Genomic DNA, 27,388 nt, shown 5'->3' with positions numbered 1-27,388 from the left:
CGTTAGTGCACTTCCTCACCTTTTCCCTCAGACCTGCATTTTTTTTCCTTGTCAAGTAATGATCCAGTTCTGTTTTGAAAGTCATGATTGAATCTGTCCCCACCACATTTTTCAACCACCTGCAGCATTAAAATCACTTTTCTCTTTCGTGCCATTATTTTTATTTTATTTAGCTTCTTTTTACTTTGACTTTTTTTTCATACAGAAAATGTTATTTTTGTTTATTTTCTACCTTTCCTGAGCTCTTGGGATGCTGCCCCATGGCTTTGCCTTATTACGTAAGGTGAAAGAGTGATCCTCCTTATTTTTAAATTTCATTTTTGTTTCCAAGGTGAATTGATCTCAGCCTTGTTCCTTTTTTTCCCATTGGAGTGCTAAGATCAGAAAACTGTGAATAGTCTTCTTTATTGTGCACATCAAGAGAAATTAACTGTTAGTTGTAACTTGGAAGAAAAAAAGAAATGGGGAGCCATGAGAACAAAAGCTGATTTAAAGCTCACTTCTTTAAATATGCATGGTAATTTTTCAACTTTACTTTTCTGCTGTGAACCTTTCCCACCAGGACTATTTATCAGAAATTCAGACATATGCTGCACATCCTGTTCCAGCCATAATAACTGAAAATTATGTGTTTGCCTTTGTATTTTTGATACAAGCATCCAGAGGCTGAGTTTCCCACAATCAGGCAAACTCAGAAAATTACTCTCAGTTGCTTTCAGAAGTTTGGGGTTTGAAAGCTGTCCATGGTGTGCTACAATGCCAACATCTTGTAAGATGGCCCATTGTAATTAATGTATTTAACTGCAAAGTATTGTCACAATAACAACAAATGTACGAATTCGAAAGTGCATGGCCAGATTGATAAATGATACTTGCTAACCAGCAAAATAAATCTAAATAAAGCTCTGTCCACAAATCATCATACAGTATATGTAAAGGTAAAAACATTAAAAGGTATGAATTTTAATCCGGGTTTAGGTGATGGTTCTAACCGCCCAAACCTTGTACTCATTGATGTTGTCTGACCTCCTCTATTAGTTTATTACACTTTAGTCATTTTCAGGGTTCCATATTTCCTCAAATCCATTCATACTGACCCTGGAATCTTATAACCTAACAGGCAGGACTGTCCCTTATTTGATTTCATTGAAAGCTGCTTACGTAATAAACATGAAATGGTTGTCTATGAGGCAGCATCAGCCATCGTCCACCTACCTAACTGCACTGCTAGGGAGCTGGCACCAGCTGTCTCAGGTAAATACCTTTAAACTGATAAGGCAAGTATGATACAACTTAATATTAGATGCAGGGCTGCAACACTAAACTGACCATTACTGAAGCCTGATTCATTACTCGGCCTCCTGAAAAGTTCTTTTTTTAAAAAAATGAGAGTTGTTTGAAAACTGTGGTTCCCTTGATGGATTAATTGTGTAAATACAGAGCTTAGTAGTTATGCATAGTTAGGAATAACTGATGTTGACTGTGGGAATTCTACTGTCAGTTTTCTATGCTTGTGGACAAAGGAGAGGAAGAAAATCATCAGAAACATTACTTCATCAGACTCTGTGTATCTTTGTAGCAATTACATCAGCAATGTTATGGTAGAAAAGAAAGGAATTGGCCATATTTCCCACTCTTCTTTATTTGGTCTCTGTACATGCCTTGGAATAAGAACCGGATCTGACATATTTTTGAAATCCACAATGACTGATACCTGCTCAATTTTCACTATTAAAGTTCATCTGAAGAATGGTTTATATTCAGAAGGGCTATTAGTTCTCACAACTGTACCTCAGATTTCTTTAGAAGTGGAGATAAAAATTTTGTTGCCTGAGCCCAGTCTTTGGTTTATTGGCATTTCATCTTTGGATCACATTGGTCCTGGTTGAATAGCATTAGATTAATGAAACGGCATGCTTGTTCTGTTGCATTTGGAGTTTTCTGGTTTTGGAAATGCTCCCTGTGATGAATTGGCTGGTTCAAGAAAGTGAATCTTATTACTACCGTCTATGATAGTATATAATTCAATAGAAGGGCAGGATAACTCTCTCAAATAAATACAAAGAATATTGGAGAAACTGAGCAGGTGTTGCAGCATCTGTTCACAAGTGCTGCTAGGCATGCTGAGTTTTTCCAGCATTCTCTGTTTGTTTCAGATTTCCAGCAGCCAAGGAATTTTGCTTTTAGTTAGTTGAAATAATATTTTTCATAGCTTTATTTAGTTTTAAATTGATAATCTTTGCTGCTGTTGAATTTTACCTTATTAATTCTTCCTATTTGGTATAGTTGAGTTAACTTATTTCATTTTTCAAACAGTTCTGCAGCTTTTCTGTAGTTCTTCCAAACCGGCTCTGAGATTCGCTGCTGTTCGAACTCTCAACAAAGTAAGCTCAGTTTGTTGCTTTTTTCACTATGTTTGTGCATTTTAAAAATGTATTAAGTCACTGAAGCATTCATTGTACAATTTTTTTTGTACAACTATCATTGTTTTATTAAATGTTTTGACCTTTTTGTTTGGCATACCCAAAAAGTCACCAAATTATTACACTGAGAAACATACATAGGTAGAGTTTTGCTTTTTCCAAAAGGAATACACATCTGTCTTCTGAAAGGATGCTTTAGTCCTAAGAGCTCAGACGCACCTTGAAGGGCTGCATGGGCTCCACAGTGTGCATTGTATGGCTACAATTGAATTAATTGATACTTGAACAGCTTATCACTAGAACAGTTGTGAACCTCCATCTGTTTGACCAACTCTGACTATGCCTACAACTGTAGTGTCAGGTAACTGGGTTAGTGGAGTCATCTGAGTGCATTTCAACATCCTTTGAAAGACTTACCTTGCAATATTTAATGAGCTAGTGAAGCTAGTCAGTTATCCACAATACCATGCAGTGCTGTAGACCTATCTGTTTAGTTGCTGAATTATTGAAGCTTTTACAGGCAGTTGATTTGGTTCTGAACTTCCATTGTCAAGTGTGTCATCTTGAAGTCACCTGGATGCCATATAACCCCTAGATACTTCAGTGAAAAACTGGGTTTAGTAGCAAGTATGAATAGCCAGTAAATGAACTGATTGGAACATTATCTCAGTATTTGTTTTTGTTTCCTGGAAGGTTGCGATGAAACACCCATCTGCTGTGACTGCTTGTAACCTGGACCTAGAGAACCTGATCACAGACTCGAACCGCAGTATTGCAACACTGGCTATTACCACATTGCTGAAAACTGGCAGTGAGAGTAGCGTAGATCGGCTTATGAAGCAGATCTCCACTTTCGTGTCTGAAATATCTGATGAATTTAAGGTGAAACATTCAGGAAAATCCTATCCAGCTGTGGTCTAGAGAATAGGTTCAACGTAATGAAAGGGAGTCTGCACTCTTAGATTGTATTAGTTTTTTTTAAGTGTTCATGAACTCTTTAGTTTTCATTTAATTTTAGAATCATTTTATAATGAAAGTTTTAGAGAATAACATTGACCTTAAAATTGTACTTATGGGATACTAAGATATGAATATTTAGCACATTTATCTGAGTTTAGTGAAAAATGTTAATCCATTGTTTAATTAGGTGAACAACTCCACTAATTTGGACAACCATTTTCAGTAAATAGGTTGAGATACTAACAACTTCACTTCAGGAAAAGAAAATGGCACTGTAGCAGCATTCCACATGTTTTTTTCAGAACTATAGTAGCCTATTTGCTTCATTTATGCTGTTTTATTTTAAAGTATGAATATTTAAAGAAAGTCTGGTGCTGGACAGAAACAACAATTTATCCTGACCTAATTCATGATTTACATTTGTTATTAAGTGTCAATTGCATTAAGGCTAGATAAACATCAAGATCAAAGTATTATATAGAGAAATGTTTGTAAAATGAGGAGATTAAGTAGATTGTTTGTTAGAGAGTACTCATCTGAACTGCATTTATACAATTGCTGTTTAGGTGGTTGTAGTGGAAGCAATCAGTGCACTTTGCCAGAAATATCCTCGTAAGCACAGTGTTATGATGAACTTCCTTTCTAACATGCTGAGGGATGAGGTGAGCTAAAATCCTGCTATGGTACATTTTATTGAACATAATTTGTAGTTATGCAAATAGTTGTTGTACATGAACATATGATTAAGAGCCTTTAATTTGATTCCTTTGTCCCATCAAGAATCAATCTAATTCCACCTAAAAATATTCAATGACTCTGCCTCCACTGCTCTCTGAGGAAAACTGGGGTTGACAAAGTCAAAGTCACACAACACCAGGTTATAGTCCAACAGGTTTATTTGAAATCACAAACTTTCGGAGCGCTTTTCCTCCATCAAGTGAAGTCATTTCATCTGCCTATAACCTGGTGTTATGTGACTTCTGACTCTCTGGGAAGAAAGAAATCTGAAGGCCAATCATCCTTGGAGAAAAAGAGGGGAGGCAATGGCCTAGTGGTATTATCACTGGATTATTAATCCAAACAACCAGGTAATGTTCTGGGGACCCAAGTTTGAATGTGACTCCAAATCCACAGTAATCTGGTTGAATTTTAAATGTCTTCTGGGATGGGCAATAAATGCTGGCCTTGCCATTGATATGTAATCCTGTGAATGAATAAAAAAAATTCTCATTGGTCTTAAATGCCTGTGCCTTTGGGGTTCTGAATTCTCTCCACATTCCCCTATTCTGTAAATGTTTTGGGAATTATTAAATTTGACTCAGCTAAAAAATGAAATTGATTGTTAACATGCAGATTATTCTGCATTATGATAGTATGTTTTGTTTATTGTGATGTACATTTGTTTGCCTAGGGTGGGTTTGAGTACAAACGTGCCATCGTTGATTGTATTATTAACATCATTGAGGAGAATCCAGATAGTAAAGAAACTGGTCTGGCCCATTTATGTGAATTTATTGAAGACTGTGAGCACACTGTTTTGGCCACTCGTATATTACACCTATTGGGTAGAGAAGCACCCAAGACTCCAGTTCCTTCCAAATACATACGCTTCATATTCAACAGGGTGGTATTGGAAAATGAGGCAGTGAGAGCTGGTATGTGTAATAGAATGCAAAGTTTTATTCAAACTCTGTTAAGTTTTCTACTGTTTGAGTTTGTGTAATTAGAGAGGAGAACATATGTTACATTTTTTTTCTCATTTTTTAAAATGATAAGCAGATCATGTTTTGTCTTGTTGCCGTCTCCATATCTAACTATGTAACCTAAAGACTAGCAACACTTCAGGAGAGATAGGAATTAGCAAGTCTGAATGTCTGTTCATTCCTTGCTCAAGTAGGCCAAATGTAGAACATAAAATGCAAAAGGGAGGTGTAAAATGTTATGATCCTTTAATCTGTTTTATGAACACATGTAAGCGTATGTAAATTAGGAGCAAGAGTAGGCCATTCAACCCCTCAAATCTGCTCTGCCATTTCGTAAGTGCAAGGCTTCTTGAAATGTGGTTTGAACTTCACATTCCTACCTACACTTGATCACCTCTGTCCCCTTGTTAATCAGGAATCTATTTACCTCTGCCTTAAAAATATTCAATGATTTTGCCCTCTCCTGTTTCTACTCATCTTGGTCTAAAATGAAAGATAATTTACTTTTTTAAATGTCCTGTAGGATATGGAAAGTTTTTTAGTTTTCTTTCAACTCTTGCATTTCCACTTTCTGCTGACTATTCAACTAGATGATTAATGCTGCTCAACTCCTTCATAATCTGAAGCAGATGGATAATTCCAACAAAGCTTTTTGCTGTCTAAGCTTCTCTCTGTATTCAGGATACAGGTGTCCTTTGTAAACTACTGATTTGGGAAGGGTGGGTTTGAATAATTGAAAATGGTTACCACACAGAGGCAGGCTGGACCATAAGGACCATATTAGGGTGTCTCATTCCTCTGCCTTTTCCCTGTGGTCCTTCAAAACTTTGTCTTCAGATGATAATTGAATTCCTTTTCGAAAGCCATAATTGAACTATAAGAAATTGTCCAGTGACACTGAATTTCCTAGGTGGACAATTGTACTCCTTAGCAAGTGATTGCCGACAACAGGAAAAATGTTTTCAAAATCATAATCATTGCTGGGCAAAACTTATGCTCCTAATGATGAAGAGGAACCACCAGCTCTCTCTCTCTCTCTCTTTTCACTCCCCTCTCTGATAAATGCAACTTTAAATGCAAGGAATTTAAGTGAATCAAATTTTCCCACTTAAAACCAATGTAAATGTTAGTTATTTAAATTCTGAAGGTCCTTTCTCATCAGAAAAAAAATCATTAAAACATTATATCCTGTCATTTGAAATCTTCATTGCTAATTTCTATACAGCAAACATTTTATTAACCGACATCTATGGGATCAGGAGAATACTGCTTGATTAAATATTCCGGATATTGAAGAGGTTCACGTAATCAATATAAAAACGCGCTAAGTAATAGAAATGTAATGCAAGGGTAAACACGTCACTGTTCTTCTTTATTTACAGCATAAATCATTTTAAAATAATGTAACTTTGCCTTGCATAAAACTTAACAGCAGAGAGCCTTTTCAATCACTCACTGAACTGACTACTCTGACGTTGTGGTAGATCACAGTATTTGAGGAGAAATTAACTTGAAATTGAATCAACAGTTGATATTTTGTGCGGCCATTCGATTGAACAAGAAGTACATTGAGGTATTAAAAAACTATACTAATTGGACAGAATATTACAGTAAACTTCAGTATTTAGTGTATATAAGTTTTGCAAGTTTATCAAGAGTGCTGGTTCATAAAAGGTTCATTAAAATTTGCTGTACTGGTAAATTAATTAGCTTGTAAAATAAAATGAAATTTAATATAATGAAGAAATATGCTAATCACCTTCCTATCTCCTGCATCCCACCAATCCTGCTCAAGACTAATCCTGCTTCCTGAATTTCCCACTTGTCACTCATTCGACTTCCTGACACAGCTCATTTTGACAACATAACTTTCGAACTTCTTCACTGCCTGGCCAGCTTCTCACTGTTAGCCCTCTGACTTGGGGGCCCTTCCCACTCCTAGACATACTCTTTCATCAATGCTTCTTGCCAGTTCACCTTCTCTCTGACTCCTTCATTTGCTACTTCACTCTCCCAAACCGTTATTGTGAACGAGGGCTCTGGAAATGTGCAGCAAGAGGCCACAGGAGTAGCTTCAACTTGTAGGTGGTTCAGTTGTGAACTGGAGAGTCAGCAGGGAGACAAAATGTCAAGGAGTGAGACAGTCTATAAGCCAGAGGCTCAGTGATGATAGGGTAGTTCAGAAGTGGGAGAGGCCTCAAGCCAGGGGGTCAGCAATGAGAGGAAGGATCCAGCAGGCATTCCAAAATGATACTGGTCATATCACATGGCCCCATATTAGATCCACTATGAAATGACTTTTAAACAAAATTTGTAATGTTAAACAAGAATAAGGGCCCACTAAATGATTGACAGTAAAGTGAAACTGCTTGAAATTAGGTTACCTAAAACAGGGACTTACTGAATAATGCTTTTCATGACAACTGAACATCCCAAAATTTTTTTTACCACCAATTAACTACTTTGAAATGTAGTCACTGTCAATGATCCCCCTGAATGATTTTTTTTTCAGTACTGTGGACTTATGAGCTCCATACATGACAGTGGCTTCCAGAAGCCGATGTGCTGGCATCTGATTGGCATGCATGGAACCACCTGAGTGGCTACGCAGCTCAGGGAATTTAGTCACTGTTGTAATGTCGGAAATTGTAATGAAGATTCAACTTAATTGCCCTTTTACAAGAACTATAGCAAATTATCTTTAGTATATTTCACTATAAAGGCAATGCTTTATTTGTCGTTGTGTGTGATCTTTTAACCAGTTTGCCATTTCACTTTTTGCCTGCAGCTGCTGTAAGTGCATTAGCTAAATTTGGAGCCCAAAATGAAGAGCTGCTTCCAAGTGTCTTGGTTCTTTTACAGAGGTCAGAGTCCTATTATCCTCCTGGTTATAAATTTCCCCTTTTAAAAGGGTATCTGCTTAACAGTTTAGAACTGAAATTAAAACAGAAAAGTCTAGCAGCACCTGTGGAGAAAGAAACAGAGTTGACTTTTCACAAGAACTGTCAGTTATGATAAGTGTTCACAGACCACATGCAACATTAACTCTGTCTTCCTACTCATTCTGGAGGGAAAGGTTTGTCTCAAAATAATCAGTGAACTGCCTCAAGAAGCAAATAATATTTTTGTCAATGAAACCATAGGAAATAAGTGGCTTAATTAAACAAAAATACTAAGACCCTGTTTATTTTGGAAGGGATCAGAAATTGAAATTTATTTTTCCAGGTATTTTTCTGTATAATTTCACATGTATATTCTCTTACCTTAATGGAAAAGGGAAGGCAGGTTGAAGTAATTTGCATGTTTTGAATAGATTGAATGCTTGGAAAAATTCAGATCTGCAGCAATTTTTGCTGTTATTCTCCAGTTGTGTGAGATAAAGAGACTTGTTAGCAGGGTTAGATCTCATGGAATACAGGGAGAACTAGCCATTTGGATACAGAACTGGCTCAAAGGCAGAAGACGGTGGGTGGTGGTGGAGGATTGTTTTTCAGACTGGAGGCCTGTGACCAGTAGACTGCCACAAGGATCAGTGCTGGATCCACTACTGTTCGTCATTTATATAAATGATTTGGATATGAACATTAGGAGGTTCATATGTTAATAAGTTTGCATATGACACCAAAATGGGAACGGTAGTGGACAGCGAAGAAGGTTACCTCAGATTACAACAGAAGCTTGATCAGAAGGGCCAATGGCTTGAGAAGTGGCAGATGGAGTTTAATTTAGATAAATGTGAGGTGCTGCATTTTAGGAAAGCAAATCTTAGCAGGAGTTATACACTTAATGGAAAGATCCGAGGGAGTGTTGCTGAACAAAAAGACATTGAGTGCAGGTTCATAGCTCCTTTAAAGTAGAGTTACAGGTCAACAGGATAGTGATGATGATGTTTCGCATGCTTTCCTTTATTGGTCAGAGCATTGAGTATAGGAGGTGGGGACTCATATTGTGGCTATACAGGATGTTGGCTAGGCCATTTTTGGAATATTGGGCGAGATTCTGATCTCCTTCCTTTTGGAAGGATGCTGTGAAACTTGAAAGGGTTCAGAAAAGATGAACAAGGATGTTGCCAGGTTGGAGTATTTGAGCTATGGGGAGAGGCTGGGGCTCTTTTCCTGGAGCGTCAAAAGTTGAGGGGTGACCTCAGAGGTTTATAAAACCATGAGGGGCATGAATAGGATAAATAGACAAAGTCTTCCCTGGGGTGGGGGAGTCCAGAACTAGAGGGCACAGGTTAGGGTGAAAAGGGAAAGATGTAAAAGCGACCTAAGGGGCAACATTTCAATCTGAGCGTGGTGCGTGTATGGAATGAGCTGCCAGAGGAAGTGGTGTGTAGCTGATACAATTACAACATTTAAAAGGCATCAGGATGGGTATATGAATAGGAAGGGTTTGGAGGGATATGGGCCAAGTGCTAGCAAATGGGATTAGATTGGTTGGGATATCTGGTCGGCATGGACGTGTTGGACCGAAGGGTCTGTTTCCGTGATGTACATCTCTATGATTCCATGACTGTAATGTTGGGTGAGGTAGCTGGTCAGCACTTTCCATTCACATTCAAAATTAGGTTTTGCCAATTGAGTTTCAGTCCAGTCAAGTTCAATTATTTTAAGCTGCTTGCTAAATTTTCCATCTGCTTGGGCTATTGACTAGAAAAAAATTCATATGAACCTGAAATCTTCCACCACACAGGTGTATGATGGACTGTGATGATGAAGTTCGTGATCGTGCAACCTTCTACATGAATGTATTACAACAACGGCAGAAAGTTCTCAATGCAAGTTATATTTTTAATGGTAAGTTTTCTGAAAGTATGTATAATGTCTTAACCCTGGATATTTGGATAGAGCATATGGTGGACCATTTTATCCCCTTCATTTGACTATTCATTATCAACCACAGCCATAATTCAAAATTCCAGGCCCATTGCTATGATAGGGAGTTTTCAATACCTATCAGTGCTCTCGCTGTAAATCCACAAATGGGAGGCTATAATTAGCGTGATAATTTTGACATGGTTAGTTTTTGCTAAAAATAAAAGAAGTTCTCATATAAAAGATTTGCATACTCACTGTTATGGTTGCAAAGTGCTTCACAGCCAATGAAATACTTTTCATTTCTTTTATGTTTCATTTTGAAACCTTTCAGTTTTGTAGTTGCTGTTGTAATGTAGGAAATGCAGCAGATCAACTTGCTTACAGCAAACTCCCACAAACAGCAGTATGATAATGATCAGTTAACATATCTTCACAAAATTGTTGGAGAGGTAAATACTAACCAGGTCACTGGGGATAAGCAACTGGGTTAGATGACACTTAAGGTGAAAATATTAATATAAAAGCAGAGTATATGATTCAAATTAGAACTTGAATTTTCCTAAACACTGGGTTGCCAATTCTCCTAGCATTGTCCTGGAGTCTTCAAGAACTGACTAATGTACACACTCCATGAAGGAAATGCATAGAAACATTTGAAAAAACTTTTAAGCAATTCTTAACAATTGCTGGAAAACCTCAGCAGGTCTGGCAGCATCTGTGGAGAGAAAACAGAATTAATGTTTCAGATTCAACAACTTCTGTTCTTGTTTCTGATTTACAATGAATGTGTGCAGTTCTTTCAGATTTTTTAAAGCAATTTTGTTGACTAGTTATACATCTACTAAAAATGAGGTAAAAAGCACAGTTTGTACAATTGTTCAAGGGAAATGATTACAATTTTTCTTTCTGTCACAGGCTTGTCAGTCTCTATTCCAGGCTTAGAACGAGCTTTACATCAATACACCCTGGAGCCTTCAGATAAACCATTTGACATGAAGTCTGTCCCCCTGGCCACTGCTGTTCATGTTGAGCCCAAAACTGGTATGTGCAATGTGATCCAATGTTCACTGTTGTGTTGAAATTATAGAGTTTATTTATCGGCAAATCATGAAGATTCAACAACCATTTCTCTCTTCCACCAAACAAGTCATGAAGCTGAACAATTCAAGTATGTAATGCTAGATGCTTATTTAATCTTCCAATTGGTTATTGTGAGCACTGTGGTGTTATTTGGACTATTTTCTGCAGAATGTAATGTCAAGTGATTTATTTTAATTGTGATTATTACGTAATATGTCTATGGTAGACTTAGTTGTAATGTAAACTTAAAAATGGCCAGCATGGTTAGCAAGTTAATACAATATGATGATCTGCCCTGATCATATTCCTGATGCAATCCTGATTTCTTAGATTGTTTCTGAAAATAGAATTCTGCTTTTGCATATTTATTCCCTGCAGAAATTACAGCTGTTGCCAGTAAACAACTGGAGAAGATTGCACCATTGTGTCAAGACATATTCCAAGGTAAAATAAAAGTTTAATTTTTGACTAAACGAGGTTCTATGACTTTATGCAATTTTTTTCGTTTATTTAGATATACTCCAATTTTAACATTAAAAATCACACACCAAGTTATAGTCCAACAGGTTTAATTGGAAACACACTCGCTTTCGGAGCGTCACTCCTTCATCAGGTGATCTCATCGTATTCAAACAGATGAAAGACTCAACAGACAATCAATTTTTCAATGTATAATTTCAGTTACATCACATTGTAAATTTTTGCTATAAATTCTGTGTGTTAGGATTGAGCCCTCCACTATCACCTGATGAAGGAGCGATGCTCCAAAAGCTAGTGTGCTTCCAATTAAACCTGTTGGACCATAACCTGGTGTTGTGTGATTTTTAACTTTGTACACCCCAGTCCAACACCGGCATCTCAAATCATCCATTCTTAAATCTGCTCTTGCAAAGTTTGTTACTTCGGATTAATATTTCCCTGCCATAAAAGTGCTGCTGTCTGGGGATCTGTGCTTGTGAATCCCCATTCTGCCTCTACCATCTCTTATTTGTTTGAATCCCTTCCACTGATATCGACAATGGAGTTAGTGATAATAGAAGTTTTCTAGAAGAAATTAAAAAGGTATTTACTGGAATCTTTCCAGAACTAAGAGGTTGTTACCTATTAGGAAAGATTAAACAAGATACCTGTACATAGATCCCTGAAATTTGCCATCTAGGTTGATAGTGCTGTTAAAAAAGCATACGGTTTCATTGGTGGAGGGATTGAGTTCTGGAGCCATAATGTCATGCTGCAACTGTACAAAATGCTAGTGCGGCCGCACTTGGAATGTTGTGTACAGTTCTGGTTGCCATATTATAGGGAGGATGTGGAAGCATTGGAAAAGGTGCAGAGGAGATTTACCAGGATGTTGCCTGGTCTGGAGGGAAGGTCTTATGAGGAAAGGCTGAGAGACTTGGGTCTGTTCTCATGGGAAAGAAGAAGGCTAAGAGGGGATTTGATAGAGACATACAAGATGATCACAAGGATTAGATAAGGTAGACAGTGAAAGTCTTTTTCCTAGGATGATGACATCAGCTTGTACGAGGGGGCATGGCTACAAATTGAGGGGTGACAGATTTAAGACAGATGTCAGACACAGGTTCTTTACTTGGGGAGCGGTCAGGGTGTGAAATTCCCTACCTGCCAATGTAATTAACTCAGCCACATTAGCGAGATTTAAATATTCTTTGGATAAGCACATGGATGATGATAGGATAGCATAGGAGTATGGATTTAGATTAGTTCACAGGTTGGTGCAACATCGAGTATGCGCTGTTTTGTTCTATGTTCTAGTTCGGACATTCCTCTTAGAAAAGGGAAGACTCATGACCTAATGCAGATCTAAAAGATTACAGGAGGACTTGATAGATGTAGAGAAAGTGTTTCCACTTGCAGGCAAGATCAGAGCCAGGAAACATAGTTACAAGATTGTCACAAATAAATTTAATAGGGAATTCAAGAGAAATTTATTTTCCAAGAGAGTGGTTTAAATATGAAACTTAAAACTATAGGGAGTAGTTGAGTTAAAATGCATTTAAGGGAAATCCAGAAAGGAAAAGATCTTTTGCTAGGGTTTTATGAAGTTGGGGGATAGGAAGAGGCTCATGATAACATGAATTTGTTGAATTTAATGGCCTGTAAATAATTTATAATATATATCAGATAGTTGACACATTCCAACAAAAACGAAGAATTCTAAAGGACAGACCTGCATTTACAGTTAACCAAAAGTCCAAGATAGTATCAAACTTAAAGAAACGTCATATAATTGAGCAAAAGTCGGTAGCAGGTCAGAAGATTGGATAGAATATATAAAACAGCAAAGAATTCCTAAAAGAAATAATTAGAAGGAAAAGATTAGAGTTTGAGAAACATTAGCCAAAAATAATTAAGAGTTAGGAAAGGTTTCTTCGACTGTTTAAAAAATTAATAAAGTAAGTGGTCCAATAGAAAATTAGTTTGAGAAATTAGTAATGGAGGATGAAGAGATGGCAACCAAATTTAACAGATATTTTATATCGGTCTTCATTAGAAAGGATACAAGTAGCATCCGTGAAATAACTTTAAATCAGGAAATGAAAGGAAGGGATGAACTCAGGAAAACTACAGGTAACACAATTGATGAATTGGGGTCCCGGTTCCTATAGCATGAACTTTTAAAACGTGTTGACTATAATGTAATTACAGTGACAACACTTTAAGCGCTGTTTCTAAAGCATGATTTTTCTAGAATGTGGGGCTGCACAAGAACACAACCATCACATTATAGAAGAACTGACTGTACCAGGGAAGTGGTACTGAGCACATGGTTGGAACTACAAGTTGACAAGTCCCCAGGTTCTGATGGGTTCCCCCTAGGGTGCACCTAGGGTCTTAAAAGAAGTAGTTGGTGAGATATTTGATGCATTGGTTTTAATTCTCCAAAGCTCAGTAGATTTCGGGAAGATTTCTTTAGATTGGAAAATAGCTAACTTTATTCAAAACAGGAATGGGGGCAGACAAGTGGAAATTACAGGCCTGTTACCTTAAGGGAAAATGTTAGAAACTACTATTAAAGAGTTTGTAACCGGGGATTTGATAAGTTTAAAAGTAATCAGGAAAAGTCAATGTGGTTTTGTCAAAGGGAAATCATAATTTGTTGGAGTTCTTGAAGAAATAATTTTTGTTGCAGATAAATGGGAACCATTGGATATATTATACTTACTAAGTGCTTTCTGGAAATCTGGAGTGCCATATCAAGGGTTCTTGTGGAAAGTAAATGCTCATGGTTTAGGGGATAACATATTGGCATTGATAGAAACTTGGCTGGCTAACCGGAAGCAGACAGTTGGTATCAAGGGTCTTTTTCATGCTGGCAGAATGTCACAAGGATCAGTGCTGGGACATCAACTCTTTACAATTTGTACACATTAATATGGATGAAGGGACCTAAGGTATGGTAGCTGAGTTCAATAAAGATTCAAAGATAGGTAGGAAAGTGAGTTGTAAGGAGGACAAAAGAAGCCTGCAAAATGTTATACAAGTGTTAAATAAATGGGCAAAGATCTGAAAATGGAGTACGATGTGAGAAAGTGTGAAATTGTCCATTCTGGAAGAACAAGCATGTTATTCAAGTGGTAAGAGGTCATAGAATTCTGAGGTGCAGAGATATGGATGCAATGATCACAAAATTAGTATGCAGGCAAGAGCTAGCATTTTGGAAAGCTAATAGAATATGTTGTTTTATTGGAAGGGGAATCGAATGCAAGCGTGAGGAGCTTCTGCTTCAGTTATACAGGCCATGGGTGAGACTGCATCTGTGTACAGTACTGGTCACTGTACTTCAGGAAGAAGGTTAATGCATTGGAAGCTATTCAGAGAAGCTTTACTAGACTAATACCTTGAATGAACGTATTGCTTTATGAGGAAAAGGTGGGCAGATTAGACCTGTATCCTCTGGAGTTTATAACTGTCAGACGTGTCTTAATTGAAACATAAGACCCTGAGTGGAGTTGACCAGGTGAATGCCAAAAGCGATAGTTTAAAAATAAGGGGCCGTCTTTTTAAGACAGAGATGAGGAAACATGTTTTTCTCTAAAATTTAAGAGTCTTTGGAATTCACTTCCTCAAAAGGCAATGGTTGCCGAATTTTTTAATATTTTCAAGAAATGAAAGATTATCAGGGTTATGCAGGAATATAGATTTGGTTAAAATCAGATCATCCAGGATTATGTTTGAATGGCAGAGAAGACTCCAAGGTCTGAGTGGCCCACTCTGGTTCCTTGTTCAAAAGTACTTATATTGTAATGTCAGGGTTGAATTTACTGGATGTTCTTTCATTACACTAGTTTCTTTTTTGCTGGAAATATCTGTACACAGAACAATTGGCAGCTATTCCAGAATTCAAGCATCTTGGCCCACTCTTCAAGTCATCGGCACCTGTACAGCTTACAGAAGCAGAGACTGAGTATGTGGTTCGTTGCATCAAACACACATTTAAAAAATATATGGTATTTCAGGTAATTACTGTCTTCAGCCTTTGAATTCCATATTGAAAATAAGCTACAATTGTTATCATTTTGTGATAGATAACCGAGAATGATAGTATGTAAGATCTTTGTAAAAGGTGAAGTATTACATGTTTGATATCTATAGCACCAGTGTGCTTTCCTCTACCAAAGATTAAGTAAAAATGCCATTACTGAAAATTAGATTTGGTATACGTGACATTGTATTCAGTGAAATTATATTAAGGAAAAAATTAATGAAGTATTTGAAGTGCAGTGAAACTGTACTAAGAAATGGTGTATCATTTGAAGTACATTTGGACGTTTCTATTTTGTAAAGATACCATATAAATTCAATGAGCTATATGAAAATAGGATCAGCACATTGTCACAGTTGTTGTGGAGTGATGAAGTATTGACTCAAGTTTTTATTTTCCAACATGGAAGTTGCCACTTCAACCAGAAGTCAGAGAGGCTCAATTTGGAACATGACACAGCTTGGTGAAGAAGCAAAAATGTCATGTTCTAATTAGTTACTGTAAAAGCCCCTGATTTGCCCACTTTGAATTTGAGGAAGGCGCATGATATAGAGGGAAAGAAAATCATTTTAAACTTTTCAAAGTTTACTGTCTTCAAATTCAGCGGTTTTACATTAAAACATCTTCCCAACCTTTGAGAATGACAAATTCTCAAATAAGGTTTGACCTTTTTAGTAACTTACATTTGGATTTGAATTGAAAGTATAACATACTGTTTTATTATAATGTCCCTTAAATTTCAAAATGCTTAAAGTATGTCAATTTTAGCTTATTTTGTTAGTATCTTGATAATACTTCAGAATTTACAAATTAATGTCCAGCAAAGAGTGCAGACTGTGAAGCTTAAAGAAAGCTTATTTACATATTGGATTTAAAATAGGAACCTTATTATTTACAGCTAGAATTTTGAAAAGCTGATTTTTTAAAAAATGCTTAATTTACATTTAAAAGGTAAAAAGAAATGCAAGGCATACCCAGACAGTAAAGTGCATGTGCAAGATCAGTGGTTCTGGGCTAATCCATAGTGTAGAGTTTTGTTGAAGTAACTTTGGTCCCCTTTCTATATTGATGTGGAGACATTTGTAAAGAACAATGCCTTTGACCCCATAAATCCATCAGGAAGTTGTCAGTTTGTAACACCCTTGAGACCCTACCGAAAAAGAGAGGGTGGATCAAGTTGGGTTGTTCCCTGAGCAGACTGTCAAAGTCATTTGACAGAATGTCTCACCACCAGAAGTTTCCATCGCTTGGCTGATGGTGAGTAGGACACTACCTGAGATCCTTCATGTATGCCTAGACTCTGTGCCACCACACGCTGCCTTTGAAGTGGCTGCGGAGGGTTCAAACTGTCACACAACTCCTGCTGGAATGTACCTTTGCAAAGATAACTGGAGAGATGCACTGGTTTTTGTTCAGGTTCGTCCTGAGCAGCTCCATGATGCAGGACTCTGTGCTCTATAGGCTGTTCCTCGGAACATACACAAAGACAAACATCAATTGCCCCGGAGGGCCATCAACTCAGTGAAAGACGTTCTGTGATCTGCCCAAACCTTGTTGCCTTCCAGATCAAGGAGTTGACCTCAACTGAGTGTTGCAGTTTTGCACATTCCAAGGTTCAAGACTATGTACTGAGGAATGCACTAAAGGTTGGGATAGCTGCTGCCAAGGCATAGACCACCATCTAAGGTCTTTTTGCCAAAGTATAATGCGGGTCCATTCAGTTTATTGGACACTCCTGGTGCCTCAAATGCATGTAATATAGTCTTGTATAAGTAAGAAATGGCTTGAGTTTGGTAAAGACTGTATAGAATTGAACTACTCTAGTGTCTGTGTATGCATATAAAGATTTTTATGATTAAAGTACGTTTTTGCAATTTAAAAAATCTATATTGACGTTACTGAACAGAGAAGTTGAAAAAGAACCCTAAAATTGAGGTCGCTGAGGCTATTACATAATTGTTATCAGATGGAACATCTTTGGAATGGAATAGCTTAGTTGGAGAGGTAGTGGTGTAGTGGTAATGTCAGTGGACTACCAGTCCAGACCCCCAGGCTGATGCCCTGGGCACATGGTTTAAATCCCACCAAGGCAGATTGTGAAATTTTAAAGGGCTATTCTGGTGCAATGGTAGTGTCCCTACCTTTGGGACCAAGAGGCTTGGGTTCACAATGCACCTACTCCAGCAGTTTGCAATAATATCTCTTTAAACAAGGTTCATCAGAAAATATCTAGAATGCCTTATTTATGGTAAACGACTGCTCACAATCACTGGTTTCAGAATGTTACTAATTTTCTGTCAGAATGCTAGAACCAGTGGTGACTGGATAAGGATTCAGTAGGTTTTGCCTTTTCTTCAATGTGTAATGACTATGTTGGTTCATTGATTGTCTTCACTCTTTCTGTGTAACACTTTGACTTTCAGTTCGACTGTACCAACACCTTGAATGATCAGTTATTGGAAAAGGTCACTGTACAGATGGAGCCTTCAGATGCATATGATATGGTTTGTTCCGTGGCAGCACCAGCTCTTCACTTTAACCAACCAAGCTCTTGTTACACACTTGTGATGCTGCCCAAGGACGATCCTACAGCAGGTAAATACTACCTGGGATAAAATATGGTGTCAGGACAATATTGATCTCTGGTTGGACAAATTAAAATAAATCTTACATATTTTGTTTTGTGGTGGTGGGAAAGGGAAGATTATTTTGAGTTACGAAAAAAGGAATTTCTTTGCTGAGAATATTTGCTTAATTTTAGCACTGTTTCCGAATGAAGTGCCAACAGATTTACTGGTATAGTATTGAATAAGTGCACACTATGTTGATACTTCAACTTGATCTTATATCTTTCCAGCAAAGGGGAAATGAAAAAAGTGAAAACAACTAATCAATAGACTTCACCATTGGTTGTTCAATACACCCTAAATGAAAAAAATGCAGCAAGTAAATCCCCATCCAGTCATATATGTAGCTGCTTAATGGGATTGTCAGATCACTAAGTTTTATGCTGTACACTTGTTAAAGCTGACTTGAATTATTTTTCTTAAGAACTATAAACAGTCAGTGTAAAGAGACTGCTGTCTTTTTTGTCACAGTTGGATTCAAATGCAAGTTATATCATTAAAAGTAAACCTAGTAAGATGTGCGTTAATTAATCTACAACAATCGTTCCTCATCTGACATCTCCTTATTATTTTTCCTTAGTTTCCTGCACATTTAGCTGTACAATGAAATTTGTAGTGAAAGACTGTGATCCCAACACTGGACTGCCAGAAGCTGAGGGCTACGATGATGAGTATGTGGTAAGTTACAATGAATCTTGGTTATCACTATATTAAGAAATGGAAAGAATATCTTTAAGTGCAAAAATATAATCTCCATTAGGTCACATGACAAACAGATGTAAAACAAAAGCTATTACTGAAGACCATGGTTAATTGAGCATACACAAACTAAATTCACAGCTGGAATACTGCATGCAGTCCTGGTCACCTCACTACAGGAAGGATGTGATAGCAGTAAAGGGCGTACATAGGAGGTTCACCAGGTTGTTGCCTGGGGTGGAGAAATTGAGCTATAAGGAGAGACTTGATAGGCTTGGATTGTTTTCTTCAGAGCAGAGAAGACCAAGGTGGGACATGATTGAAGTATGTAAAATTATAAAGGGGTATGGATAGGGTGAATAGAGAGCAGCTGTTCCCCTTAGTTGAGGGGGTCAATCACGAGAGGTCATCGTTCTTAGGGTAAGGAGCAGGAGATTCAGAGGAAATTTGGGGGAAAAAACATTTTTACTCAATGAGTGGTGCAAATCTGGAATGTACTGTCTAGAGGTTGGAAACCTTACAACCTTTAAATGATGTTTGGATGAGTACGTCAAATATTATATTCAACAATAGGGGACAAGTGCAGAAAACTAGGAATAGTGCACTTCAAGTGGTAGTTAAATCAATACAGTCTTTTCTGTGCTGTATGAATCTGAATTTAGTTAAATGCAGAGTATTTATTTGATAATTTGAAGTTATTTTTCAGATAAAATATTATTGATTTATCAAATCATTTTGACATAATTACTGAATTTAGAGTGGTAGGTATATTACATTTGGCAGAGCAAAGAACAGGAATTTGCCTTAAATATGAAGCTGCTTGAGTGGAAGTAGAGAGATATCAAGGATACTAGTAGCCCCTCTGAGATGCTGGTTCCCAGACCTGATGTTGGACTTTCATTCAAAGTTCTTCCAGCAGTTGTTGATGTCCAAGATGTAGCTGCCATCAAGAGATATGATAACATTATAAAAATATGTTTTTAAAAATTCTGTGAAGTCAAGTGGAGGAAAGATGCTTCCTGAACCACAATCCTTGTGATATTTTGCATCTAAACTTAGGGCTATAATGTTAAAACATAAACGTTTTAATTCCAGCTAAATATAACTCTAAGACAACCCAAAATAACAATGTACTTTTTCTCTTTAGCAAAACTTTTGCTTTATAATTAGATATTTTCTTTAATAGGCACTATTTTCTCTACCTCACTCTTCTTGTTGCCATTACTTATGCTTAGGGTGTCATAGCTGGAGTAAGTTTAAAATAAAAATCTTATCAAGATCCATATAGCAGTCAGAAATGCTGCTGTGTACTAACATGAGATCTCTTTATTCATTTTCTCCTCTGTCCTATAGTTAGAAGACCTGGAGGTTAATGTTTCTGATCATATGCAGAAGGTCCTAAAGCCTAACTTTACAGCTGCTTGGGATAAAATAGGAGACAAATTTCAGAAAGAGGAAACATTTGCACTCTCTTCTGTGAAGACATTGAATGGTAAGGGAGATTTGCCTCCCACATCCACACCCTCCGCCTCCATCACCCTAAACAAAAAAAGTCTAACTAATCTGCTTCATTTTGTGTGATTTTAACACAGCATCTTCAGTGTTCCAGTGAAAGTAGAAACTTGCTGTTTTTTTCACATAGAATTTCATATACAAGTTAAAAAAGGAGCTGTGACCAAGGAAATAGATCACAGGACATAGATAATTCTGGTGTTGGTCAATATGCCCAGACACCTACAACCTCCCAGGGGAGTTTGCTGGAAGTATAGCAGCATCAAGGAGAAATGTGATCTTCTTCTGAAACTATACTGGAAGCTCAGAAATACCTCCATGGAAGATATTCATAGTGTATATGAAGTGCAGTGCTCACCAAAGGGCACACAGCATTCATATTTAACAGCTAATCCAAGGTTCCAGTCAAAAATTTAATCAAATGAAGTGGAGGTCATTCCTCTAACAATTTAGTTTGATTTTCATTTCTCAGTACCTCCTTTCAGAATACCTTGTCAAAATAATACATATTTGTTTCTTTTTCTGCAGAGGCTGTGAATAATATAATTAGTTTCCTTGGAATGCAGCCTTGTGAGAGATCAGACAAGGTCCCAGAGAATAAAAATGCTCACACACTCTACCTGGCAGGTAAGTTCCTTCATGCCTATACGAAGAGGAGAGCCCTTATAACACAGTAATGACTATTGTCAAAAGATTATACAAGCATGTATTACAAAAGTGAGTTGATTGGCTGAACTGCCTTCCTCGTGTCCTTGGGAATGTAGCCAGACTAGAACTGGATTTCAGCTACAAACTTTGGCTTGGTAACTGAATTTAAACAATATGTTGCATTCATATAGTGGTGTGATTGTCGAGAACATCTCAATTCAGTTTTAAAGAAGTGATTCATGGGATCATGTGTCTCTGGCTTGCCAGCATTTATTGTCCATGTGATATTTATCTTGAGAAGGTGGTCGTGAACAGTCATCTTAAATCACTACAGTACATTTTGGATATACCTGTTAAAGGAGTTCCATTATTTTGACCCACTAACAGTGAAGGAACAACAATATGTTTCCAATCCAGCTAATAAGTTGCTTGAAGGGAAACTTGCAAGTGGTGGTGTTTATCTGCAGTACCAATGAAGCAGGCTGCTTTCTTCTGGAATAATGTGAAGCTAACAGTCAGTCAAAACTGGACAATAAACCAGGGAAAGAACCACTGGCAGGATTAACTAAAAGCTGAACAAATATTTACATTTAATGGAGGACCTTTTAGGAAGAGAGGTAACCATAGAGGTTTAGGAAGGAAATTAAAAAGCTACTGTTTGGGGCTTAGAGAGCCACTGGCAATTTTTTTGGAATGATTCACAAGTTTATCCTCAGTCTATATCCCCATATTATGTGAGCATAGGAGGTATGGTTAGTGAGTTTACAGATGATACCAAAGTTGGTGGTGTAGTGAACAGCCAAGATTACCTCAGAGTACAACAGATAGGCTAGTGGGTCGAGAAGTGGCAGGTGGAATTTAATTTAGGTAAATATGACATACTGCATTTTGGGAAGGCATATCAGAGTAGGACTAATACAGTTAATGCTAAGGTACTGGGGAGTGTTGCTGAATAAAAGACCTTGGAGTGCAGGTTCATAGTTCCTTGCAAATAGAGTCACAGATAGACAGATAGGATAGTGAAGTTGGCGTTTGGTATGCTTGCCTTTATTGGTCAGTGCATTGAGTATAGGAGTTGTGAGGTTATGTTGTGGCTATACAGAACACTGGTTAGGCCACTTTTGGAATACTACATACAGTTCTGGTCTCCCTGCTATAGAAGGCATGTTGTGAAACTTGAAAGAATTTTGAAGAGATTTAAGGATGTTGCCAGGGTTGGAGGGTTTGAGCTAGAGAGTGAGGCTCAGGCTGTTTTCCCTAGAGTGTCAGAAGCTGAGGGGTGACCTTATTGAAGATTTATAAAATCATGAGGGGCATGGATAGGGTAAGTAACCAGGGTAGCAGAGTCCAAAACTAGAGGGCATTGGTTTAAGATGAGAGGGAAAAGATTTAAAAGGGACCTAAGGGGCAACTTTTTTCCGCAGAGGGTGGAGTATGTATGGAATGAGCTGCCAGAGGAAGTGGAGAAGGGCTGGTATGATTACAACATTAATTTAGGATGTCTGGTCAGCATAGACGAGTTGGACCGAAGGATCAGTTTCCATACTGTATAGCTCTCTGGTTCTGTGGTGCATGCATCTTCCTTGGCCATTAACTCCTGGAGTGAAACTTGAACCTGCAGCACAAAACTTTGTAAGTGGGATTTGCAAGATACTTGTCCAGCTCCAATCTTTCTTTTATAATGTTTTGAAACTCAAGTTTGGCTTAATTTAATTACAGATATTCTACCTCACTTTCCCCTATCTGGATGGTACTTCATTTCTTGTTTTAAAAGTTCAGTGATATTCTGATGATTAGACATATTGTGAAGGCTGTACTCATGAGTCACAGACTGTACATGATAGAGAAATCAATTATCTTTGAGACATCACTTCTTCATATAGTCTACTAATGCAGATATCCCTCTCCTCATTTAACAATCAACTTTTCTTCAGAAAGATTAAAGTGTTTTGGATTATTTTTGTCCTTACTATGCATGGATTTTTCTCATTGTACTAGTTTATTATCATTGGAGGCTAACCTGTTCAATCGAGATCAATTGAGCAGATGCGATTGTTTTGAATATGTACAAAGTGAGCCTGATTTGCACATTTTCTTTGTCAATGTAAAAGGAAGGAAGCCACAGAAACTTTGTCTATCTTACCTGATTTCCAATTATCTAACCTGCAACTAGAATGATCCTGCACTGTAAAATGCAGATCCATCAGTTTGTGCTTTTATTAAATAACATCTGCTTCTACTACACTGCTACAAGTTTATATTGCAGCATAATAATACATCATCAGTTCAAGCAAAAATAGTTTCACAGGAAAAGACTGACTTTTAGCTAGATCTACCCTGTTCTTTAGAGTTTATTTTATTCTAGTTTTTCCTCCACTGATCCTGTGATAGGTTTTCATGCAAGGTAAAGCCTAAACTAACCTGACAGTGTGTTGTTATGTAATATTTTTAAACCATCATCTTTGTGTCCATCTTATTTCAGGTGTTTTCAGAGGCGGCTATGATGTCCTTGTACGTGCCAGACTAGCTATGGCCGATGGGGTTACAATGCAAGTGACAGTCAGGAGTGAGGCAGAGATGGCTGTAGATGTGATCCTGGTTTCTGTTGGTTAAACTCACATTGGTTTACTTAACTTTTTAGTTACCCATCTTTACGAAGTTATATATTTTGGTTTAAAAAAATTAATCTGGAACATACATCTTTCTTGGTCCATCTAGGATGCAACTAAGTGTGTTGCTGCTTCATTGTGAATTGATGCTCAGATTAATACCTGAACATTCCTTCATGTTTAGACAACAAACGTTTACACTTTGTCATCTGTTAAGACATGTAACAGAACTGTCTACGTAATGAAAAATACATGCATTTTTTGTGAAACTACCTTTATTTACTAAAATAAAGATTAACTATTATCTTTGTATATGCATTTTGTACGAAATGTACAAAAGTTTTGCCAAACCATTTTCATTCATGGGTTAGATAAAACATTCATCAGAAGCATCTTTTGTTCAACTTCAATATTTTTGCAACGTAGATGCGCTCAGTAGCAGCTCCATCCAAGCACAGTGTTTTTTTATATAATGTGTAGCAAATTATCTACACTCTATAACCTTGAACAGAATGGGAAGTGAAATGCAACTACAATACAGCAACCGGACAGGGAAAATTTAACTAGCAACAAGCAATAAAATCTTCTAACAAATTCTGACCTGATTTTACTGTAAAGCTTACCCTCTCATTTAACTTGAATGAAGAGCCAAGATTCATAGTGCAGGATACTATATCAAGTAACGAAAACTGAAGAGAATGTAATTTAGTTCATATCACTTGTGTCTGAGAAAAATGGAGAGCGATTTGCATAATGTAAGGAGTCTTTCATGAATGAAAACTAAACAGGGAAATGTGTGTTGATGATACATTTACAGCTTGGAAGAAACAAGACAGAAGGGTTCAGAGACGCACATAGCTGAGTGAATTTTGATAAATGATTAGAGAGGAAACAAATAGCGTGCATTAGATGATATGTTTGGAAGAATGTGCAAAGTACGAATTGTTTCCTGCATATGGGAGCTGAAAGTAAGTCTTGAACTTTGATTTTGTAGAATTTTTATGGTTTTAACTAACCATGAGTGCCATTTCAAAAAAATCTGCTAAAAAAGTTTCTTGATTAACAATCATTAACGGACTCCTCAAATAAGAGCTAGTCCATTCTACAGAATGTTTTATGAATGTGCAATGTAACATTTGAAAGAAAGGATCCCACCTGAATTGTTAGTGTTTTATCACAACCATTAATCTCAGTTCAGAAGCTGACTAATCAGTATTGCATTTTGAGAATTCACTACCTCCTTTTAATCTGAATTATTCTTCGTAACTATCAAGAAACAATGATTAAACTAGTGTGTACCAACAGTTAGTCAAGGGAATTATTTTGTGCATGAAAGATTGGATTGTTGTGGGCTACAGGAGAACTGTGGAGATATGTTCAACTGACAAATCAAATTTGTTACTAGCAAAATTATAATTCAAACCAGAGATTTAAATGATGAATGGGTCTGAAAAGTGTTGAATTATATATGGGAATAGGGAATGGACCATTGAGCTTGTTCCACCATTCAATTAAATCATTCTGTATCATAACTAAGTACTTCCCTTGGTTCCAGAGCTCTAGCCTAACAAAAATAAATTACAGCTTTAACAGGTGTCCCCCACCTTTTATATACAGAATTGTTTCCTGGCACCATACCTAAATGACCTAGCTGTTAAGTTTAAGGATTGAGTCCTTGTTCTCAACTCTGCAGAAGAAATTAAACAACTTAAATAAATTACCTAAATCTCTCACTGAAAAGAAAATGCAAGCCTAGTCTATTCAACCTGTCATAATTTAAAACATTTCAGCCCCATATTGAATACAATATGGCTCACAAATTTACTTCATAAACTAACAGACTGTAATTGATGGAAAGTAGGTAAAACTAGGAAAATTATACAAGTTGGTTCTCAGAGCTTCACACTGAGTATATGAAACAAATGAAATTGCTAATTAATGCACCTAAATGCCCATTCTGCACTCCTGTTCCATAAAGCTGTGTGCTAACTTCACTATTTCATAAACTTGCCAGGGCCTGCAGGATGTAAGTGTTGAGGTAACCAAATTAATCATGCTAAACAATGATATAATTGAATAGGTTTTACAAAGGACAAATATTAATTCAAAACATTCCCATTTTACCCATTTGGTCTATACCAATATTTTTGTTCCAAATTAGTAAGTTCCCATCCTACTTCATCTGTTTAGCTTTTCCTGGAAGACAATATGCTATTCCTCTGAACTGCTCTATAGGGGAGCAAGTTCCTTATTTTAAAATTCCTGGATAAACAAATTTCTCTGAATTCCCAATTGGATTTATTAGTGACGAACTTATAGATTTAGATTCCTCTTCTCTCTTCACCCCCCCCCCCCCCCCAAGAGAAACATTTTCTCTTTGTCTGCCATATCAAGTTCCTTCATAACTTTGAAGCCCTCTGTCAGATTATCCTTTATGTTTTAGTACAGAATGCAGAAGAAATGGATTGCAAAGAGGTAGGTAATTTAAAAACTCAATAAGTGGATAAGGAATTGTGTGTCTCATTCCAAACACTGACTAATAAAAATGTATTATCCTGAAACTGGAAGTGATCCATTTCCCTGGTCTGTTCTTGCCCCAAGAGTTATTTTCAAAAGGAGCTATTTACAGTTTGTTGGATGTGCCTGACTAATAGGTGTTACACACAGTAATTTCCACAATGAATTATTTCACATTAAGGCAGTGAAACATGCAGTAAAATAACACAAAGTCAAATTATCAAAGCTAGAAATGCACAGCCAATAGTCTTACCTCCAAAAGGTTTAACATCTTCAGCCTCTCAACTGAACGTGACACCCAAAACATTGATGCACTCTTTCAGAAGCTGCTGTGTGCTGTGCATTTCCAAGGTTTCTGGGTTTTATATCAGGTTTCCAATACTGTAACTTTTTTTTAAATTTCAGTCTAAATTAAACATTATTTGTTACCACAACTCAAATGCAGAAGCAGCTGATCACCATTTAATTAGTCCAGAGTGGTCAGGATCCAACGCCGTATTTGCCAATTCAGAAAGAGTTGATGAAGTTAATGTAGGCTTGTTCAAAGCCCAAAGGATCCTCAAGTTGGGGGTAATGGTTGATATGGTCATCAAGAACTGACACTGTTGACTTCGGTACCAACTTCCTGAAAGAAAACAATCAACTCGAGTGCACAGTCTTTCTACTTCCTACGCCTACAGCTTCTACTACCCACACAGAAGAGTTCCTTTCTGCATTTTTAAATGGCATCTACAAAGTAATCTTTAGTTTTCACCCAAAATTGCAGGTTTCAATTTAGTTTCTTCCTCATGAATCAAAGTGAGACAAATTCTTGTTGTTGATCAGCACTTAATTCAGACCCTATAACTGGCATCACATTCAACTGAAATCAAATATTATTAATCAGACATTGACTCATCTTACAGGTCAACTGACAGACTATTCTTCCAATTTAGTTATCCTCTTGGACTAATCTGTCAATTTTTCTCCAGATATTTTTCCCTTTCTCTTAATTTCACCCCATATCAATCTTTCCCTCTCTGTTACATTTCTTCCATACATGTCACTCGCTCTTTGTTAATCTTTCCCCATACGTAGCCGTCCCTGTCCCTATAACTCTCTCCAGTGTCTATCGATACCTCTGTCTGTCCCTCCATGGTCTTTATTTCTTCCATCGCATTGTTTTCTCTCACTCTTATTAATACTTCCCTCTCACTTTCTCTTGGTCTCAGGATAAGCAGTTGAATAATTAGAACTGTGATGTTGCTTCACTAAAAGGTTTGTGAATTTCTGGAATTCTCTACCCT

General features: G+C 37.1%; 2 protein-coding genes across 4 annotated transcripts in view; one reads left to right on the top strand and one right to left on the bottom strand.

The window, feature by feature from the left end:
• Window positions 1-23,897, top strand: part of copg2 (COPI coat complex subunit gamma 2) — a 60,236-nt gene extending 36,339 nt beyond the window's left edge. The window contains exons 10-24 of the mRNA XM_072562885.1: window positions 1,121-1,254; window positions 2,317-2,384; window positions 3,117-3,305; window positions 3,950-4,045; window positions 4,795-5,038; window positions 7,875-7,950; window positions 9,779-9,882; window positions 10,819-10,944; window positions 11,362-11,427; window positions 15,325-15,464; window positions 17,914-18,085; window positions 18,698-18,795; window positions 20,170-20,308; window positions 20,857-20,955; window positions 23,459-23,897. Of these exons, the coding sequence (XP_072418986.1) occupies window positions 1,121-1,254; window positions 2,317-2,384; window positions 3,117-3,305; window positions 3,950-4,045; window positions 4,795-5,038; window positions 7,875-7,950; window positions 9,779-9,882; window positions 10,819-10,944; window positions 11,362-11,427; window positions 15,325-15,464; window positions 17,914-18,085; window positions 18,698-18,795; window positions 20,170-20,308; window positions 20,857-20,955; window positions 23,459-23,589 (1,882 nt within the window). The 3' untranslated portion in view covers window positions 23,590-23,897. The remainder of the gene's footprint in view (window positions 1-1,120; window positions 1,255-2,316; window positions 2,385-3,116; window positions 3,306-3,949; window positions 4,046-4,794; window positions 5,039-7,874; window positions 7,951-9,778; window positions 9,883-10,818; window positions 10,945-11,361; window positions 11,428-15,324; window positions 15,465-17,913; window positions 18,086-18,697; window positions 18,796-20,169; window positions 20,309-20,856; window positions 20,956-23,458) is intronic.
• mest (mesoderm specific transcript) overlaps window positions 23,843-27,388 on the bottom strand; it is a 28,273-nt gene continuing 24,727 nt past the window's right edge. For all 3 annotated transcript variants that reach the window (XM_072562886.1, XM_072562887.1, XM_072562888.1), the window contains one exon: window positions 23,843-26,727. In XM_072562886.1, the coding sequence (XP_072418987.1) occupies window positions 26,610-26,727 (118 nt within the window). In that variant the 3' untranslated portion in view covers window positions 23,843-26,609. The remainder of the gene's footprint in view (window positions 26,728-27,388) is intronic.

The sequence above is a fragment of the Chiloscyllium punctatum genome, chromosome 44 (genome assembly GCF_047496795.1).
Source record: "Chiloscyllium punctatum isolate Juve2018m chromosome 44, sChiPun1.3, whole genome shotgun sequence".
NCBI lineage: Eukaryota > Metazoa > Chordata > Chondrichthyes > Orectolobiformes > Hemiscylliidae > Chiloscyllium > Chiloscyllium punctatum.
This window is presented reverse-complemented; position numbering and strand designations above follow the sequence as displayed.